Genomic DNA, 22,722 nt, shown 5'->3' on the forward strand with positions numbered 1-22,722 from the left:
GGGACATTCCGAGGATCTATGTCCTGTCTCTCCACAATGGAAGCAATGACCTACATTACTTGTTCTGCTAGGAGCAGGTTTCGCAAGTTGCTGCTACTTGTACTTATTAGGAGGAGGAACAAAAGGTATAGGACTAGAAGAAGCTACTAGTGGTCGCCAACCACCACCACCTTTATTAACCATTGCTTATGAGCTTCCAGGGCAGAACTTTCCTTCCACCCTCTATTTCCGATCACCTTGTTTATTCCCAAAATTCTTATTCTTGTCCAAGGTACTAACATACGGCTGTTGATATTTTTCCATGAGCGAGTGACTATGACTAAAGGAAACTTGCTGTGCTGCCCCCTTACACTCTAGGTACGTCTTTGGCTTAAACTTCAAAACCTCATTGCAAGAAAGTGAACTTAAACCTTCCAGGAAATAATTTTGAGCATCTTCATCACTTATATTGGCAATCATAATGCACTTTTGAACAAATACATTAACGTAATGTATAAGGTCCCCTTGTTGTTTTAACCACCCTAGCTCCGCACGAAGTCTTAGACTAAGATCATCCGGCAAGTATCCCTTACGGATACGAGACCACATCTTGGTCCAACTTCTAGTTTGCCCTTTTTCAGCACACACCTGGCGCCAGCAAGTTTTGGCATGATCGGTGAGAAAGGATTACACACATGCAACTTTTGTATAATCATTTATATTTGCTGCTATGAAATAGTTTTCCATATTATAGGCCCAGTCTTCCAAAACCTGATAGTCCCATATGCCTCTAAAATTGGGTGGTTTCAGAGGCTTAAACTTTGAAACTCATGCAACCGAGGGCGATTGCAAAACTTCATCATCCTCAAAATTTGAAGAAAAAGTTCAATTGCTCAGGTAGCTTCTTTTTTCCTCTTCTTGCCCCCCCCCCCTCTCCCTCTCCCTCTTCCCCTTTTGAGGAACACACGCTTTGGGCTTTCACCCCATAGTATCAAGAGTTAGTCTCTAGGATAAATTCAAAACTTATTAAATATAGAATATCCTTAGATTGCAAATTTGGATACGGGACAAACATCATTGTATTTAAGACAATCTCTACATTTTGTAGATATGCTAAATGAGTAAATCTAGACACTTTCCATAAATAGCATTTGGGATTGAAATGAGACTAACATAAAGGGCATGATAGCGAGGGTGTTTGACAAACACAATAAGCTATCATGTAGCGCTATTGAGGGACTAGACTCAATACGTGAGGGTTCTTGTCAAGCTAGTGCAAGACAGAGAAAAAGAGAATTAACAAGTTGGGCCAAGTATGTTTGGTTAAATAGACACTTAAGAATTCCTTCCTTATGCTTATTCAGCTAAGTACAAATGCTAAGTCCAATTTACTAACACTTGGATAAAAGGGGCTAATAAAGGGAACTAGCAATACCAACCTCCTACCATTATGGCAGTACAAAGAAAGTGTCCGTAAGGATTGGCCGACAAGTATCTTTTGATACCCGAAGTCACATCACAACACTCTCAAGATCACCCACGTGCACAATTAGGTTCACCCCATCCCTTATACATGCATTTGTACAGCCATTGCCAATGAAAATTGGCTTTGCCACATGACAGAAATGTAGATGGGAATGTATGGCAACAGACCGAGTAATAGAAGATAAACTCGAGTCTATATCAACTAATATGGAGAGAATAACAAAAGACCTCTTATTTTAAAAAAGAGTTTAGAAAACAAACACTGGATGAACTGATGCCAAGTGAACCCCTTGATGATACTCTCGAAAGAAAGATGGAGGGGTTACTGATTTATTCATGCAAGGACCCTTTGCTATTCACGTGACTCTTTATTTCCCGGAAGCATCTCAATGTCCAAACCTTCCACTATAGCAACACCAATATAATGTTGTTAACGCCAAAGTCTCCACGTAGGAATGAAGGTTGTCAATCTAGAAAATGCTAATAACATCAATAAGTGTGACAAACTTCATCACCCAGCAATAGACATCACGGCTACAACCATATCCTCGCCCTTGTCCTTGCACTCGGGCAGTAACAACATCAACTTCCATTGGAACGGGGCTATCTCCCATAAGAAGTGGAGCTAAAGGACGTATAGCAACAAGAGGAAGAGGCAACATTTCATAATATTGTGCCAAGTAAAAAACATTATTAAGGGTGGCTAGAGTAAGTGCATGTATAAGTCTTACAAGATCTTGATAAAGTACTAGCCACAACATTCCTAACTTGATCCGCTCTAATATATTAAGCTCCACACGAAGCAAAGGGCTTTGGAAATGAATGCCAAATTGCATTATGAACTTAAATAACCTTTAACAAAGATAATGCAATTGTTAAAAAGCATCATTACAATTATCAACATGTCTAAATGTGCATTTGAAGACGTCTAGGAGAATGCTTCAATCCTCATAAGTGGTTACGCTTAAACTATTGTACCATTATAATGCTGTCCTTTGGAGATACGTGGGAAATTCACGCAAATGCCAAGTATCATCCTAAGAATGATATGTGATAATCACTATAAAATGATTAAACTAATGGTACATATCATCCCCAAGATTCCCATGGAAGAACTTCAGCCAGACTCAAAGATTGGTAACAAGAGCAGAAGGAATTGTATCACGTGTTGTGAATATCATCATTAATTAAGTTTGATTGTTCAATTACAACCACATAGTATCAAACAATGGCACCAATTGCTACTCTAATATTGAAGGAGGAGGAGGTTGCTACTTTGCCATGAAAATAAACGAAAAGGAAAAAAAAAAAAAGGAGAAGAAATTGAAAAAATTATAAAGAGAAGGAAATTTAGACAATACAAAAGCTAAATCTAAAGTAGAATCCCAAATTTAAACACTCCTTAAAGACAATCAAAGTTGCCTCTCACTTCCAGCAATATGAGTGCATGGAATATAGAAATGGAAGATAAAAATTAACCTAAAAACCCTAGTTTATATACATGAGCGAGTGGTTCAAATTGAAATTAATCCAATGGTTATTAAAATCCCACTTTGCTAATATTAATATATGATATCTTAGCCATACACTTGGACCTCACAAATACTAATTATTATTATTATTATATTGTTAATATAAGTAAATAAATTTTAAATATAGGTGGTGAAGTTGAAAGGGTTGACAAGTTGGTCAATGTAGACTATGAGGAAGAGGAGGTGAGTTACTTTCTTTACTTTCCTCAAGCTTTTCTTGCAGTCAATACAAATATTGATCTGTTGATGTATCTGGTATGCTTTGTCCGCAGACACCAAATCTGAGTGATGATTGATACAGGAGCTACGCACAGTATGATATCCAAAGACTTGGCTAAGTTATTAGCATTGCATGTTGAGCAAATGTCACCCATACACTTCCAGTTTGTAGAAGGTGGGCAAGTATCCAGAAAATTTATGAGTGATATTCCAATAAAAATATCTAAGTGGAAAGAAAGAGTGGACTTAGTAGTGTTGAAGATACTAGATTTTCAGTGGTGTTTAGTATGGATTTCTTCAAGAAATATATTAAAGGGATTTATGGTGCTGGAAAAAGTCACATCATATTGAAGTTAGAAGGATGTCCTAATGTGTCCTTTCAGTTGTAAAAGCACTCCTCAAAGGATTGAAATGTTAAGTTCCTAACTATGAGAGCTGCTCAAAAAGCAGCTAAGAAAGGATGTCAAACCTTTTGGGTTTAAGTGATGGAAGTTGAGAGTGATGGTGATTCAGTTTGAATCGGTGACAGGTTGATCCTATACCAAAGAAGATATTGGAGTTGTTGGCAAGGAATCAAGATATCTTTCCAAAGGATTTGCCACCAAGGCTACCTCCTAGCCGTGAGGCTGATTATCGAATTGAGGTTATTCCAGGTTTTAAACCACTTACAAAAGCTTCATATCGTTTGAACATCAACGAGATGGTTGAACTCAAGAAGCAACTCATGGAACTTCTTAAAAAAAGTCATATCCAACTAAGCAAATCACCTTATGGAGCACTGGTCTTTTTTATTATAAAAAAGGATGGAATCTAAGGATATGTATTAACTATTGGGCATTTAACAAGATCACAGTCAAAAATAATTATCCTTTGCCTCACATTGATGACTTGTTTGACCAACTCTTAAAAGCTTAGTATTTTATATGACTTGATTTGCGGTTTGGATATCATCAGATATGGGTGGCAGATCAGGATGTGGAGAAGATAGCCTTTAAGACTCGATATGGGTCTTATGAGTTCCTCATCATGCTGTTTGGATTATGCAATGCTTAGACAATGTTCAGCACTATGATGAATAAAATATTTGGAAATTATTTGGACATATTTGTTGTACTATATATTAATGATGTTCTAGTCTTCAGTGAAATATTGAAGGATCATTCGAAACACTTGGAGTTGGTGTTTTAGAAGTTGTGTGAACACAAACTATATGCTAAGGAAAGTAAATGTGCTTTTAGACAATTGCGCATGAACTTTCTTGGACATATATGTAGTGGTAGCATAATTGAAATGGATCCAAAGAAGGTGGAAGCGGTGAAGTCTTGGGAAGTCTCAACCACTTTATTAGATGTTCATTCATACAGCGCCGACAATAACTTGCTAGGAGCTGACGCGATCATTCCAGTATGGACACCCCAGGGGATGACATGAAGAGTAGTATACCGCTTCATTGGACATTAGCTTGTTAGTGTGCTTTTGTATGATTGAAAGAAATCTTGATGATGGTTCCTATTTTCAAGATCCCAAATCTTGATAAACCCTTTGAAGTGCATTATGATTCATCTAGCTATACTATAGGTCTTGTATTACAGCAATATTGTGACAAAGTGGTTAATGTTATGCTAAGGTGACATAGTTGTCCTATTGCATTCTATTCCAAGAAATTGGATGAAACTCAATGAAGATGGCGAACATATGAAAAATAGATGTTTGCTATAGTGTTGGCATTGGAACATTGGAGACATTATTTGGGTGGATATACTAAGGTTTATACAAATAGTAACACACTAAGCTACTTTGCTATGTAGCTAAAGCTTATGCTGAAGTAGACTTGTTGACAAGAGAAGCTCACTAGATTCAATATTGAAATCATTTATAAACTTGGTAAAGACAATATTGTTTCGGATGTATTGAATTGTCAAGCTCAATTCCGGGCAATATCGACAATTAGTTTGGATTGGTTGGAGGACGTTTGGACTTCGTATGGAAGTGATCCATTGGTGAAGGAAATTTTGCACCATGCGGAGTTGTTGAAGTGGAACCCTAGTAGTGAAGCAGCGAAAGTTGCTAGTCGTACCAATATAAAGCTTCACTTCTCAGTTCGGGATAGGCTTATTTTCTATAAACAAGAAAGATTGTATCTTCCCTCTAAGGATCTATAGTAGTTGTTTATGTGGGAACATCACAATGTTCTAGCAACGGAACATGGTGGGAAGCAAAAGACTCTTGCTTCATTGAAAAAGGGATTTTTCTAGTTTGGTATAGAAGGTGATGTAGTAGACTATGTCCATTCCTGCCCTATATACCAGCAATGTAAGCGCCAAATTGAGAAATAGGTTGGAAAGTTGCAATGCATTCCAACACTGGCATAGCTATTTTAGGATATGATATTTAACTTTGTCACTTGCTTGCCAAAGTCTAAAGGTTATGATACTTTGATGGTGGTTGTGGATTGGTTGTTAAAGATTGCATGCACACTTCATTCCAACTGTGGAAACAGTGAATGCAAAGCAAGCAACAAAGCCCTTTTTTTATGAAGTAGTGCGAGTTCATGGTCTTCCCGAAGAGATGATCTTGGATAAAGATTTGAGATAGGTGTGGCTATCTTCCCGGAACTTGAATATTCAAGGATCTTTATCTTGGAAGCTATTACCGAGATATGTTAGACCCTATAGGGTGTTGAAATACATTGATAATGTATCCTATCAGTTGGATCTTCCTGGAGAGATGTCCAATATTTATAATGTATTTCATGCCAATTTATTGGCTCCTTCCACTATGGATGTTGCACGTTAAGCAGAGATTTGTCTGCCACTAGAAGTTGTGGATGGTAAACCTAAATATGAAGTGGAAGCTATTTTGGGTACACGTTAGCTTAAACGTGCCAAACGTCAAAAGTATCTAGTTAAGTGGAAAAGTTACTTAACTTGTGAATCAATTTGGGAGCCTCTTAGGAATCTTATGTATGCTCGTAAGCTTGTCACGGAGTATGAGAATCATAATAAAAACTAGCTTTTATAAATCTTGTAATAAATCTTGCAAATTAATAAAGTAATATATTTCTATAAATCAAAATTTTCATTTCTCTCGTTCATTAGTACTTGGGTTAGTTTTGGCAGGTTGACTTTAGCACTTCGATGCATGGGTCAAATCCATAACCATGGGGATAACTATTATAAACTGATCACAAGTCCCTACCTCTCTCTCGATGACTCATTTTTGAAAAGGGGCATAGTCGTATAAACAACTTTATCTGCCAATTTATAATAATTGTCTAAATCTTTCTGACAGGGTTGATTTTTTGCTCAGAGGAAGTTGGGCCTCTAGCCCTCTCCCTATATCCCTGCAGGTAAGGATGTATCATTCCTTTGTAAGCCAAGTGGTACTCAGAACAGTAAGGGTGGCTAATTCCATTAGTCATTTTCTTGTCAGTGACAGTTAGAGGGTGTTTGAGTCTTAACATTTTTGGACGTAGAGGAAAGATAATTCCATAACTCATTTAAATCAATGTGTTTCCCACATAGTGTGCTTTCCGTTAACTTTTGGAGTTGTTTCCTTAACGGTTTGCTAGACTCATGTATGCATCAACGAGGACGCCAATCTTCCCTAAATGAGAGTGTTGCAACTATGACTTCAGGTATCGAAAGATACTTGTCGGCCAATCTTTATGGACACTCTCTTTTTACTGCTATGATGGCAAAAGATTAGTATTGTTAGTTCCTTTTATTAGCCCCTTTTATCTAAGTGTTAGTAAATTGGACTTAGCATTTGTACTTAACCAGATGAGCATAAGGAAGGAATTTTTAAGTGTCTATTTAGCCAAGCGGCTTGTTAGTTCTTTTTGTTCTGTCTTGCACTAGCTTGGCAAGAACTCTCACGCATTGAGTCTAGTCCCTCAATACCACTACATAATAGCTTATTGTGTCTGCCAAACACCTTTGCTATCATGCTTTTTATGTTAGTCTCATTTCGGTCCTAAAAGCTATTTATAGAAAATGTTTAGATTTGCTTATTTGGCATATGTACAGAATGTAAAGATTGTCTTGAATACAATGGTATTCGTCCCATGTCCAAATTCGCAATTTAGGGACATTCTATATTTAATAAGCTTCGAACTTGTGTTCCTCATAGGGGGAGGGGGGGGGGGGGTAAAGATAATGGTTGGAATTGTAAAGCATGTGATCATGGGATAAGATTTAGATATATTGTCACTGTGGATACTTGAAACCTTGGGGGATAAATGGGGATAAAATAGCCAGTAAAGGCTCTCTTATCAAGCAATTGCCCCTTTTCCAATTGGCTTAAGGGGAGATAAATAGGGTGTGCTACATGTGGTATTGGAGCAAATGGCACGGGTCCGATTCTCATTGATTAGTGGCTACCCTAAAATATAATATACCCTTAAGCAAGGTATATTCTTACTCCTAAATTTGAAATCGTACATATTGGGCATCCATGTGTACATCCTTCCTTTTGTGTGAAGTATCCATGGACAAAGGTATCCACCATGGGATTATGGTATGGGTGGATGATTAGTTGCTTCACATGGAATAGTTGGTCTACACAATGAAAGGATTGGTAGATTCAGTGCAGAAATAGAGGTGAAGGGGTGTGAGTGTAATGCATGTGATCATAGGATGAAATTTGGATATACTGTCACTATAGATCCTTGGAACTTTGGGGGATAAATGAGGATAAAATAGCCACTAAAAGCTCTTTCATCAAGTAATTGCCCCTTTTCCAATTGGCTTAAGTGAAGAGAGATAAGGTGTGCTACAGGAATGTATGTCCGACCACTTGAGATATTAATTTGGCTCTCGCTAGACTGTATTCCTCTTTGTTCTGCATCCGGCTTAGGTCTAAGCCCAAGCTTTATACTACTCTAGGTTGTAGGATACCCTCCTCGCGTTAGGCCACCAGTATGCCAAAATCATGCTAGATACAGTGTGATACCATTTTGCATGCAGGTGTTAGTGCTTGTGGGATTGTACCAGACCCTTGTTTTGTAGCACAATAGGCTTGGATTTCAACTCTAAATTCATATGCGCTACATTGAGATTGAGTTATAGTCATTGCAGGTGGTGCCAAGTCAAATTTTTGACCTCATATTTAGTGTGGATTGGTTGTAGTGAAATCATGCCAAATATGATTTTAAGGTTTCTCCCCTTTATCTTATACTTCTTTATATTTCTTCATTTTCTCACTTTTGTTCTTTTTACCTCTTTGCTTCTACCTTTGGTTCTATCACTTTTGTCTCCCATTACTTCCTCATATATTTCTATTTTGTTCCTCTATTCCCTCTTCTGATCCTTTTGACAGTTTTTATGCTGCAACAGTTAATCGACTCATGAAAGAGTATGCCGATCTCTTTGAATTTGACCTATCATTTAGAGCTAAGATTGCAACGCATCATCCTATTCTAATTAGGGATGCTCGTCCAATGAAGGTTCCTGTTTGTCATCGGTCACCAAAAGAGATTAAGGATTTACGTGTAAATGTTAAGAAAATGTTGGAATTATTTGAAAGTCACAAAGTCCTTAAGCATGTGAACCTTATTTTGTGACGAAGCCTAATAAGAGTATTCATTTTTGCATCAATTATTATTCATTTAATGAAGTGACAATCTCAGATATATACCTTCTTCATCACACTGCTGATCTTTTGGATTGTTTAGGGAGAAGTTGTTAGTTCACCAAGTTAAATCTTGCTTATGGGTACTGACAAATACTGATGGCCGAAGTAGATATTCCTAAGATTGATTTTTGTACACTGCTTAATTTATACGAGTTTTTGGTGATGCTATTTGGTTTGAACAATGCTTTAGGAACTTTCTAGCAAATGATGGATGAGGTTCTTTGTGATATGCTGAAAGTGACTGTTAACTTCATCGATGATATCTTGATCCACTTGGAGGGGTCATGGGAGGAACACATCCGTGATATTCAAAAGGTATTGGATTGGCTACAGGAAGTTAGTTTAAAGTTAAAGTGGTCGAAATGTGTGTTTGGGTCTAAAGGCACAACTTAACTTAGGTATCATATTTCTTATGAGGGCTTGCCAATTAATCCTGAAAAACTTGTGGCTATTCTAAAATTCCTTACTCTGAAATGTGTGAATAATGTGTAAAGCTTCCTGAGCAAGGTGCAGTATCTTAGTCATTTTATTGATCATCTTTTTTATTGCACTGGACTATTGCAAGCAAAGCTGAAGTTGTCAACGTCGTCTTTTATCTTGTCTATGGATTGTGAGTGGGTGTTTATAGATCTCAAAGAGTTATTAATGACTTCTTTAGTTTTGGTATATCCTAACTATACTCGACCTTTCATTATACACACTTAACTTTTCATTTTGTGCATGGATACTTCTAATATTGGTTTTGGAAGTGTGTTGATATAAGAGAACTTTAGCGTGCTATAAGCTCATGAGTTTGGTGTTTATAGATCTTAAAGAGTTATTAATGACTTCTTTAGTTTTGGTATATCCTAACTATACTCAACCTTTCATTATACGCACTTAACTTTTCATTTTGTGCATGGATACTTCTAATATTGGTTTTGGAAGTGTGTTGATATAAGAGAGCTTTATTGGTTTTGGAAGTGTGTTGATATAAGAGAGCTTTAGCGTGCTATAAGCTCATGAGTTTGGTGTTTATAGATCTCAATGAGTTATTAATGACTTATTTAGTTTTGGTATATCCTAACTATACTCGACCTTTCATTATACGCACTTAACTTTTCATTTTGTGCATGGATACTTCTAATATTGGTTTTGGAAGTGTGTTGATATAAGAGAGCTTTAGCGTGCTATAAGCTCCTGAGTTTGGACTTCCCGAGAGGTCACCCAGCCCAGTACTATTCACACCCAAAGACGCTTAACCCCAAATATCCCAAGACCCTTAACCATTTGGAAAAGGGGGTGCATTTTTATTCATGGGCCCTTTCCCTCTATATTTGAACCCTATGGATCGTTTCTCAAGTCATTCCCTTTGGTTGTTTACAATCCACCACGCTTCCCTGCAAGTTCACGCCCTCGTGAACGGAAGCTAAGAGCCGCAGTTCTCCCGAGAGCCCCGCTCTCTTGACACCCTACCCCTCGGGTCGAGCCCAATGGGAGCAAACTAGACCAACCAGATGTCAATTAACATGTGGTGTGATTCCCCTAGCCAACCAACAGAGTCGGACCCGAGACTGCTCCGATACCAAATGTAAGCTCCTGAATTTGGACTTCCCGGAAGTTCACCCAACCCAGTACTATTTACACCCAAGGACACTTAACCCCAAATATCCCAAGACCTTTAACCATTTGGAAAAGGGGGTGCATTTTTGTTCATGGGCCCTTTCCCTTTATATTTGAACCCCATAGATCGTCTCTCAAGTTGTTCCCTTTGGTTGCTTACATGTGCCTAGTCAGTGCCATCACATTATATATATCAACCATACATTACAACCAACAGAGGTGAATGACTCCACGACAAAGAAGAAGTGTTTAGTAGCAATTTAGGGTTTTGAGAAACTTACATGGTTTTTAGACATTATTAAAATGTGATCATCCTGTAGTTACTTCATTATTGAAGCAGAAGAACTTAATTGGTCGTACTACTCGGTGGGTTTTGAAGCTTTAGATATATGATTTTGATGTTATTCATCACCTGGAGAGTTTTATGACTGATGTTAATGCCCTTTCTCGAGCTCCTCTTTGTTCTTCACTCTCTTCTCATATTTTTGTCGAGTTTATTCTTCCAGCATCTATGGATTTTTTAGATAAAGATTCTAGTCATTGGTGGTTGTTATATTTGATGTTCAATTGTTATACTTGATGTTTAGTGTTCACAAAGTGCAAAACAAGATTTATCTTCTCTTGATGAAGTTCGTGAGGCTTAAAAGATTGAGCCATGGATTCAAAGGCTTTTTGATGGGTTTAAGAATTTTGCATCACTTATTGATGATTTGCCATTTTAGCATTTACATTTTCAATATCACCTTAAAGACAATCTTCTTTATTTTGTGGGGATGGATCTTAATGATCATTATAGCTAGTGGTGCCTTCGATCTTAATTCCATGTTTTTTTTCATGCCTATTATAATTCTTCTATTCTAGAGGGGCATATAAGATATCATTATATGACCGAGAAGCTGCACAAGTATTTTTATTAGCTGGAGATACAATGTGATGTTATCCAGTATGTGTATAATTGTGTTTGGTGCCAAACTCATAATACTCCTATAAAAGGATAGTTAGAGTCAATTGTAATTTCCCATCCATTTAATTTAGTGACATTTGATTTGATAGGGTCTTTTCCATAATCAACTACTAACAATGAGTATGTCATTATTACTTTTGATTATTTGACTCACTAGGTGGAAGTTGGTGCTCTTGCTAAAACATTTGCAACTGTTGTTAGATACTTTCTCCTCAATTGAGTGGTGTTCTAACATTTTTGTTAGGAACAGATTCTTTTGGATAATGGTCTTACATTTATGGCTAAGGTATTTCATGTTTTGATGTCTTGATTGGAGATATAACACTTTCACAAATGCTTATCATTCATAGTCAAATAGTTTGGTGGAACAACTTGTTTAGACTTTTTATAAAATATATGAATTTTCAGCATTTGAATTGGGATAGTTATTTGCCTTCTCTTTAGTATGCATATGTCATAGGGGTGCAAAGTTCTATTAGGGGTTTACCATATAAACTCTTATATGATTATAATCCAATACTATCAACAAAGTTGGGTTTACTTTTGCGATTACCACGAACTACTGATGCTAGGTTGTGGGATTAGTATTTAACAAGCATTCTTCCATTTGTCCAAGCAGAGTTTATTGAACACCTAGGCTATGTACAAATGGGACAATAATGGCACTATAACTCCTATTATCGTCCACTTGCAAAGTATAAAATAAATGACTTGGTGTTAGTTTGTTTTCCCAATTTTATGATACATGGTTTATCTAAAGGGCTTGTTGCTCAATGGAAAGGACTATATTGAGTGTTGTGGCAAGTTAGATTGTAAGTTTATGAGGTTTAGCATAACATCCAACAAGCCGATCCTCTAAAAATTATGCATATGCAGCAATTGAAACACGTCATACAAAGGGATTAGGAACAACTGACACCACTTACAGATGCACTGATGCCTCCTCTTGATGTTCTTCCAGATCCATCCACGAGAAAACCTTGAGGGTTTTCCATCATTCCAAAAGGAGGGGATGATGTGAGGTTCAAGTGATGCTATATACTAATATTAACATAATGGGATTTTAGTAATTATTAGATTGGTTTCAATCCGGACGACTCACTCTTGTATATAAACTAGTGTTTTTGGGCAATATATTCTATTTCTATATTCCATACATGCTAAATCTCTTCTTGACACCACCAAAGCAACAAACAAATGCACTTATTAATGCCTTCATTTTGGTGGCAAAAGCAGTACAAAAGAGAAAATCCTGCCACCAACTGGGATTCCCTACCAGTACTTGGTGGGAGCATGGACACATAGGCACTATGTCCAAGCATGAAAGAGGGATGCACAATTGCCAGAGGTGGCACAGCTGCAAAAGATCTTTCAGCGGGTTCTTAGGGCACGAAAATGGGTGTTTTTGAGATGACACAACTGGTAGATTGTTCGCAGATCCACCACCATTGGCCAGATTCCTCGAAACCCAACGAGATCCAATGCCAATTCTCCGCTACCACTCCCAGCTACCATACAAAATCTTTCCAATCATCCAACTACAAGATCATCAATAACACCTTCACCAACTTTACAATAAACCAACAGCAATCATGGAAAAGGGATTTGGATTTTCACGTGGACTGAATTGTAGAAACCATTGCTAGGCTCCCGACCAACAAGGGAGGGATGACAGCAGAAATTTTGTGGGCGGCAGACACAGCATTTTTAGCTACCATTCTCATGCCAATTATCAACTATCTCCTTCACATGGGCCTTCCAGAATTCTGGATGATCAACCACATTGTGCTTATTTATAAAAGTGGCAAGATGATGCTCCCAACAAACTACTGGATGATAGCAATATCTAGTATCTTGCAAAGCAAATTGACAAAGAGATCTCCATGAAAACACAATACATGCTCAAGGCTAGTCAGGGTTTCACAACCAATGCTCTTAGACCATCTTGTCACCTTGTGCATTCTAATGGAACGCATGAGGTTGGGCTGCAACAAGACATTGGTGCCTCAAATGCTAGAAACTGCATGATGAGTATGTCCTTGACGAAGTCACAAACATCAATCCCACTTGTGGCAGTGATCATCAAGCTCTACTGCTGTCTAACTTCAGTTTTTTAGAGGGGAATCTGTTCCCTCCACAGCTGGGGTGTGACAAAGTTGTCCCTTTCGGAGGATTTCCTTTTTAAGGGTTTTTCATGCTTGGCAGTCTTCAGAATTCCTCATATATTCTAAAAAAATGAATATACTTTTTATATACCTTGCAAAAAAATATGTGAGTGCGTGGAGGATTTCCTGAAAGGACCAAAGCTAGTTGACATTCCATTTACCTAGTAGTGGTTCCTAAGTGGTATGTTTTGTAGCACTTCAATATGGGAAATCGATCTCCAGTGACAATGCATGGTGGTTGGATTTGGGTTGCTAGTCCAGAAGACTTAGAGCAACAACATCCTCAACCATTTTCTTGCTACATAAGATGGATTCCACTATGCTTTTGCCAGCACTGGGATTTCCCCTTAGAGTGAGTCTAGGATTCACAAGTAAATTTTCATACCATGTATACGATGCATTTTTATCTCTGGAATAGAGACAAACCCAATCCCAAGTGTCCTGTAACATTCCAAAATAGGACTCACAGCCGATTGTAGACATTCTATGGGTGTTAGAGTCTGAATCAAGAAGCAAACCACACTTTGGAAAAAGAAAGATAGAATAACACACCATAAAAGCCTAAAAGCACTACTCAAGGCCAAGAAGCACTCCACACCTAGGAAAGACAAAGAGAATGCAATTAATGGCCTTAAGCCTCATTGTCAGCAGTGTCATCGTCCCCCAGAGCTTGGGAAGCCTAGCCTATTGTTATTGGCCTGCAGGATATCCAACCCATTTCTTGTGTTAACCCTTGCCTCAACTTCTGGTGATGAATATAAGGTTACCAAGCAAAGTGTAATTCCTTTGCTTTGTTTAGGATCTGCAGCTCCTGGGATGTTAGAGCACTCCAAGGCCTGTCTCCTCCAAGAAAAGGAACACATAGTGCTCAGCTAGCTTGGGAGCTGCAGTTCCGCTACAGATGGATTAATACACACTGCACCAAACCTTGGTCCATTCGACACTGCTCATGGTTGCTGCTGCATGGGTAAGCTGCATGGTCTATGACTGACTTGGGCTTCTCCCTCTGCCTCCTCAATCTTGGGAGTCTCCTTCTGCTGCTTCTTCTCTTTGGTTTCCATGGAGTATGGTGAGGGAGAATATTGGTAGCAGTGACGAGAGCAAGAGTATCTGTGGAGGGTGGGGATTTGGACTTGTGGCACCATGACTTAGTCCTATGGCTGATATTCAAGAGATACATTGTGCCAGGGTAGGAGGTAGGCAATCATATTGTCTCCTTGCTTGGATTCCACAATAGTTTGTAGTTGCATACTATTGGCATGGATTCATCAATGATTTGTGGGTGCTTACTGTTGGGATGAGCCTGTTGGGAGAGCCCCACATGGACATTTATAAAGTCAAATTCTGAAAAATTCCACTTTTTTACTGAAGAATCATAGAATTTTAGGGAAGCTTGCAAGACACACTCGTAAGGAGTGGAAGGCATGGGCTTTATAGTTTTAGGGATTAGCTCGCAGAGGCATATGGCAATGGTGGTGGGATCCAACTGTGGCAATGGCCGTGGCAGTTAGCCATGGCAGCGGCACTGGTGGCAGCGTGAGATCCACCGGTGGTGCTTGGGCAGGAGGTGATGCTCATGCATTTGGCTATGGCAGTGGCAATGTAGGCAGCAGCATAAGATCCAGCTGTAGGACTCGACCTGGAGATGTGGATTCGGCCGTGAGGGATTTCAAGGTCTAGGACTAGATCTAGAAGCACAAAGCAATGTTAGAGATAAAGTATTGGTGTTTTTTTGTTCCTCTATTTGCTTGGACCTCGAGTTTGGGTACCTGAGGTGCCATATCTGAGCTGGTCCCTAATTTTGAAATAAACATTCTTCCAAAAGTTAAAAAAACATTTCTGGAACAAAAACTCTAGAAAAAAACATAATTTATTAAAGTTTAGTGAATTTTAATTTGCTCCAATTGAATTTTTTATGGAACTTTTTATATAATTCCCCCTTGCTTTCTATGGTTTTAAGGTGTTTAGTGAATCATAAATAGGTTTTTTTTTCCTAAACAATGCCATCAAGCTAAGAGTGAACTTCAAGGGTGAGCTTAGAATTAGAGAAGTCTGATATGCAAGTTGCACAAGAACAATGGCACTAGAATATGAAGAAAGAGAGTTTGTTTTTCTAGTAATAAGGGATACATAAAAATCGATCAGGAAAACCTTGGAGCTCTCTTGATCCTAGTGATGGTTGAAGATTCAGCTGCTGCAATCCTCATGCTTGGGTGATTGACATATATTTCTTAGAAATAGAAGAAGGTGATATAAGAAGATACACAAGGAAAATTGCTAGGCCCTAGTACAAAGTTGGATTTTGATATACCTAATTTTTTTCTTGTGGGCATGAGAAGATGCTTTGAAATTCAATGACATCCTTGAACATCCTGCTCCCACAACATCGAAAGCACGTTTCACAAAACATTGCAAGCTTACAAACCTTTTCTGTAAATGCATGATTATCATTAGATCAAGATTATCAAAGTTCACTCCAAAGTATAAGTTAATAAAACAATATTCTTAAGAATAGACCATGTAAAAAATCAAACGAACTAACAAGTCCATGTTTAATTATATTTAAAATTATTATAATATTAAGGTAGGTAATATTTAAATAAATAAGAAAAAAATAAATAAAAAAGATTATACTGGCTAGAATTTATCCTTCCTCTAGCGACATAGAATGCTAAGTAATGGAGATTCGGATACTCAACAACACGTCCGGGATGAGGAGAGTTATGGTGTGTTAGGGCATGTTTCTGTATATGTAAGACCAAAATAGTTCTTGATTTGCCATATGATTTGTAGATGTGTAAAAGTGATCCTGATTTCTTTCTCTAAAATAACAGGATCCAAGTATTGTGATGTGGATTTTTTTTCTAAGATAGCATGAGCAAGCCATAAGCATAATTGGCAGTAAAGAATCTAAGAAGAATGATCACTTGTATAAATGCTATTCTTACATCCCAATTCATAATTTGATGCTATTTTATATTTAATAAGTTTTAAGGGGAAAAAACATTTCATTAGGGTTAAAACATAAAAGAAAGAGGAGTTTAATATAAAGAAAAGTAAGGGTCTAGAAACATGCTGGATTTAAAGAGAATGCATAAAATAAGAAATAAAATATAAGAAGGAACAACATAAGACACAATGAGGAATCATCACTAGTATTCTACTTTTAGAAATTGGCTAATATTCCATCCTTAGCATATTCCATCTTAATGAGTATTGACTAAAGTGATATGAGTGGATTAGCGACAAGAAAGAAAATTAACAATTTATTTTTCTCTAACCTGAATTATCCGATTATAATAAATATATGTTTCGTTCTAAGACATTTTAAAAGTTTATATAAGAAAGAAGTGCTAAAATAAAACACACACTATATTACTAATGAGATGGCAAGGCTTAGAGACTATTATATAGGGTTACAAAACTCAAGAAAGGCCTACCTCATAAGTCCTAGATATTGATGTTTATAATAAAATAAGAAAGTAAAAAGATCAATTTATTTTAAAGAATGATCCAAAAAGGACAGAAGTTTCTTTATATCTAAAAAGTTTCACTTTTATTCTGCATAAAGATAATAAATAAAATGTTAAAAGAATATGAGTTTTGATAATTATAGATGCAACATATCTAATTTTAAATATATAATAGGGAATAAAAAAGTTTTATAAATATGTTCATCTACAATTTATGAACTAAAATATAAACTAGTTGCAATTAATTTTGGTAGAGGTTCTGCCCTTTTGTTATTCCTCATATAGGTGGTAGTATGATAATATTTATTTATTTAATACGGTTTATAGTTGATAAGTATCCCTGATTATGTACATAAAATCATATTTCAGTGGAATTATAAAAGGTCCTTTTAACTAAAAATTAAAAAATTGTGACATTTCTTCCTGAACAATAAATATTGGCATTTTAAAGAACAAATTAAACAGTAGTCAATTTTACTTTTATGAAATTGTAAAAAAATAGCTTTTTTACATTCAAAATATATAGTTGCATTTATTCTTGTAAAAATATTATATTTAAATAAAGAAAACAGAATTTATATTTATTCATTTAAACCAATTATTCAAGAGAATGATAGTTTTCTATACTATAGACAAGTATTATAATTAAAACAATTCTGGATAATTCATTTTTATAATAATTCAGAATAATTATAATTTAGTAATATATGAAGCATCTAACACCAAGTAATGTATAGTGGGCAATAAAAACAATTCTTAATTTTATTTAATTTTATTTAATTTTATTTTGATTATTTATTTTCAAATCATAATAAGAAAAATAATTATTTGGGCATCTTATATTAAGGAAATTAAAATTGGTTTTTTAACTAATTGATACCAATACTTAAGTTCCAAAACTTATAATGAATTTATATTTATGGCTTGGTACTTTATGGTCATGATTGATAGTATTGTGTTGTTTTTTGTATTTAACTTAAATTTGCAAATATCATATAAAAATAATTTTAAAGAAAGAAATTTAATTTCTGATCATTTACATTAAGCAATTGGGATGACCTTGAGTATCACTTGCCCACCAAACAGTATTAGGTGATTTTGCTTCATAGATAACTAAGTTACAATCATTTTGAATTGTAATAAAAGTTAGAAATAAACAATTTTCTGAATGACAATGTTTATTTATAGACCATAATGGTTTATTTTTTTCTGTATATAACACAAAATTACCATCTTTTTGAAGAATAAGCTTACAAATGTTGTTATAAATTTCATTATTTGAAGATTTCCATAACATATTCTTACCAGAGTATAATCCAATTATACAATTAGAATGTAGGAAAAGTAAATTCTTCCCATTTGGTGATATTAGAAATTGATCATTATGTAAAACACAATTTTGAAATCCAGCATATAAAGTAGAAATATGAGTATCACAATTATATTTGTTTCGATAAGTAAAATTGATTTTGTACTTATATGTGCTTACAGAACTAGTATTATTCCACCAATAAAATGCATCATAAACAATTTCATATTTCTTTGAAGTTATCTTTACATAATCAGGACAACCATCTTTTATATCATTTGTATAAGCACCAATTAAATCTCTTAAACCAGCTCTTAATGTACCGCCATTAATACTTCTTTTTGATTCTTTACCAGTTGAACACTTTGGAGGGTTACCATCCATATGGCGAACACCTACAAGAGCAGAACCTCTACCAAAATCAATAGCTATTAAATCACCATAATTTATAGAATATAATTTTCTCTTTGTTGTAATTATATTTCTCAAAAGAGTGTTAAAACCATAATTATATTTATTTCATGTTCAGATAATGTATTATTTTCTCCCCATTCTAAATTATCACGTATTGCAACTGTATTGAAAACAAATATAAATAAAATGATGCCTTTTAACATTTAACTTATTCTGAACTATTTAAAGAATAATTTAAATAATATATATAGTAATATAATCTTAACTAATATTAAAATAAAAAGTATGACGCTTCTAGAAAGATAATATACTTTATAATTACCAGCAACCTGGTCGATGCAAGTGAAACGATGCCTTGCTCTGAATGAGACAACGTGTACAGCCATGATTGTGGCATATCGTTTAGCACCTTCGGAGGCTGGGGAGCTCTTCTCGTGTCTTTCAGCCGAGGCCGTGTGCCTCTCACTGCTCAATCTTTGTTAAGTGACTTAGATCGAGCAGCCCATGTTGCAGAGCGTTTGTTCCAGCTCCACGGCCTGGTGGGAAACTCTCAGGCACTGGTGATGCTGTCGAGCATTTCCTCGTCCGCTGGGAGGGACAAACTCGAGGATGGCTTCGTTGGAGACGCTCCCTTCAAGGAGTCGGAGATTTCATCGAGATTGACAAGGTGGTGCATGAATTCAGTGCTGGAGATGGATCGTCTCATTCCAGGGCTGAAGAGGTCCGGCGAGAGCTTGCTAGATGTGAACGTCGTCACCATAGCATTCGGTATCCACCAGGCACGAGTAGTGCTCCACCTTTGGAGTGAAGTTTGTGTAGTCTTCACGGATGCACAAGAGCTGCGAGAAAAGGATGCTCACGAAGCTACTGTCGTTGGAGTGATGCCCAGTGACGCCTTCCAAGTTCATGTAAAGCTCCATGGCCTGTGTGTCGTGGCCACGTTGGGCGTAAGCTGCGATCATCGTGTTCCAGGCTCGTATCCGGCAACGGTGATTCTCTTGTGGCTTGGCCTCCTCCAAACATCCACGGGCATGCTGATGAAGGTGACGGTGATCCGGCCTCACTCCTTCCAGCTCCAAAGATCCGAAACGCGTCTCGCTCTCGACCATTTTGAGCGCAGGCCGCGATAAGAGCACTCCAAGCCACCACTGTTCTCTCCGGCATCCCATCAAACACCTCCTTGGCCTGCTCGAGCATGCATTTCCACTGCCAGGTTCTTGAGGAATCGGAGCTGGGCGGTTCTTCCCACGAATCTCATCGAGTTGCATCCTGACGATGTCGCCCCCAGCTCGCGCAAGCGTAAGTCCATCACCCTAAAATTCAAAATCAAATCAAAATTAATGTTGACCAAATTCAAAATTAACGTTGACCAAAAGTTAACTAACTCGGGTCGTTGACTGATATAGCGATGCAAGCTAAGGAAGTCAAGAAGAAGATCCAGAAAAACACATGAAGAGGATCGATCCATCCTTAATCCTCTTCATGGGCTTTCTGTGCCATCCTCTTCTTTGCTTGCTTAAGTCATGCTCTCCCGGAAGAATGATCCCGAAAACTTTTCACGAAGATCGATCCGCTGCTGCTTGATCTCCTTGCTCGTCGATCGAGACGATCGATTGATTCAGCGACTGATAGCGCAAGAGCTCCCCCGTCAGGAACTCGGGCTCCAAGAACTTCGCAGCAAACGTCCACAGCCGATGGACGTCCTCGAAGTTGGAGACGAGGCCCAGCGTCGCAGTGAGCACTGGAAGATCCGCCAGCTTCTTCATGCTCCCGGAGTGTGCTCCACCGCCTGAGTGATCCGAAAACACGCTCGAGCACTTCTCCGCCAGCAATCTCTTCTTCCTTGGTGCCGCCTTGGCCGACGAAGCTCCGCCATTGTTCTCCTTATCACTCCCACTCGTCACACACACCTCCTCCAGGAAGAGATTCGAGAGCACGCCGCAGCCGAGCGAGATGGAGCTCCGATCCGCCAGCTTTTGGACCAATGTCGGCTGGATCAGCGCACCCTTTTGATCGTAGAGATTGAACGCCACGGCCGGCCCCCGATCGATCTGTGCCTTGGGTCCAAAGATTTGCACCAGCGGTCTCCTCCGCCACCTTTTCGTCGCAGTGGAAGGAGCACTCGAAGAACTAGAGCTCCCGGGAATGTGGTGGAAGAGCGAGCTCATGGAAGCGATGAGCCAGTCCATGAGGCTCTTGATCCGGCAGTTCGTCTTGTTCAATCCCATGGTGTTTGCGTGATCCAATCCCTGGCAAACGATGAGAGGCTCGGGTCGGTGCTGCTGCTGCCGCTCCCTTTGATCGTCGTCAATGTCGTCCTCGTCCCAGGGCTCGTCGCTGCCGAGGTCATCGTCGTAGTAGTCGCCCTCTCCATCCCAAGAGCTGATCGAGTTCTTCCGCCACGATCGTCCGGAAGCGTTGAGGCTCCTGGACGAGGAGTTGTTGTCCATGTTAACGTTGGATGATCTCGCGAGCTGATCTTCCATTCGCGGCACAGGCTGATCCTCGTCTTCTTCTTCCTCGCGGATGGGAAGGAATCTGGGGAACAAGTCGGAGCGCCTGCTGTCGATGAGCCCATCGTCTCTTCCAATCTTCCGAAAGATCGAATCGCTCGAGTCGCCGTTTGGAAGCGCCCGGAGCTCGTCGCCTTGTTCTTGCTGGGAGGTGTAAGAACACGATGGCTCGGAGCTAGCGGAGCTGGAGCGGGCATAGTGATCGTTCGCGACTTCCTGGATCTCGGAAGAACACTGCTAGCAAAACAAAACAAAACAAACAAAAGAATGATCAATCACGCCATGCATGCGAAAATAGTCACGTACCTCTCGTGATGGTCCGAATCCAAATCCATTGTTGCTCTTGCCAAGATCGCTAGAGCCATTGTTCCCGTTGGAACTCTCCTCCTCCAGACGATGATCGCGATGACCACCATCTTTCTCGATCACATCCTCTTCGAGATCCTCCTCGGCCGATCCAAACGGGAATCCCGACGAGGACGCCGCCGAAAAATCCCGATCCAGCACAGGCCCAGAGAACGCGATAAGATCCGGCCTAGCCGCAGCCGCGGAAGAAGAAGGACGACCTCCGAGCACATTCTCATCCAGGTCCTCGGCTAGCTCCTCGTCATCGCCAAGATCCGGCACCACTCTCACCATCCCAATCCCGGGGCTGGAGCTGGACGATCGCAGGCTCGCCATGGACGAGTCCTTGATCAGCAAGCACCCAAACCCGGTGGGATCCGACCCAAAGATCTTGTAAAACGAGCAGATGATGAAATCCGGGCGGAAAAGCGAGAGTCCCAACGATCCCATATCGCGAGGACCCATGGCGGAGACATCGAGCAGCACATCCCAGCGGTGCTTCTCCGCCATAGTCATCCATTGGTACGAGTACTTGGTCCCAGTGATCCGGCTCTGCGTGGGAAAGACAAAGAGCCCCCGCCGCCTACCGCCCGCGGTACCGCCCGCGGTACCGGTCTTCTTCTTGAGCAGCCGACTGCCCTTACCGCGCGTCTTGAGCTCCGCCGCCAGCTGCTCGCCGCACAGCCGCAGCGTCGGCCACCGGAACCGCGCGGCACACGTCCGGCCCCCTGAGCGTACCGCCGCAGTAGTCAACGCCTTGACCGACTCGCTCTCGTGGTCGTAGACCGTGACGAGCTTGGATCTGGCACGGAAGTCGTAGCAATCCGCGACGAGGGCGAATGCCGCGCGCTTGCTGGCGGTGAATACCGCGCTGTACGAGCCGTCACCCACGTTGAGGTAGTCGAGGACCCTGGATCGGAGCTCCGACTGGAGCGTGTTGGGCTCGGTGGTGGCGAAGGCGGCCTGCGCCGCGAGGCTGCCCGAGGAGCCCGCGGAGACGAGCAAGAAGCTGGATCTCTGGCGCCCGGCGGTGAATCGCTGCGTGAAGGAGAAGAGGCCGAAGCCGCAGTAATCGAAGCACGCCCGGT

General features: G+C 39.3%; 1 protein-coding gene across 1 annotated transcript; it reads right to left on the reverse strand.

Moving 5' to 3' along the window:
• Positions 1–20,113: 20,113 nt before the first annotated feature.
• On the reverse strand, positions 20,114–22,713 carry LOC9641329. The gene is made up of 2 exons (XM_024675561.1): positions 21,596–22,713; positions 20,114–21,523 (listed from the first exon to the last, which is right to left on the reverse strand). Exons 1-2 carry the CDS (start codon positions 22,148–22,150, stop codon positions 20,333–20,335), a joined length of 1,746 nt encoding a protein of 581 aa, XP_024531329.1. The 5' UTR covers positions 22,151–22,713; the 3' UTR covers positions 20,114–20,332.
• Positions 22,714–22,722: the final 9 nt, after the last annotated feature.

Source organism: Selaginella moellendorffii, unplaced genomic scaffold (genome assembly GCF_000143415.4).
Source record: "Selaginella moellendorffii unplaced genomic scaffold, v1.0 SELMOscaffold_15, whole genome shotgun sequence".
Taxonomy (NCBI): Eukaryota; Viridiplantae; Streptophyta; class Lycopodiopsida; order Selaginellales; family Selaginellaceae; genus Selaginella; species Selaginella moellendorffii.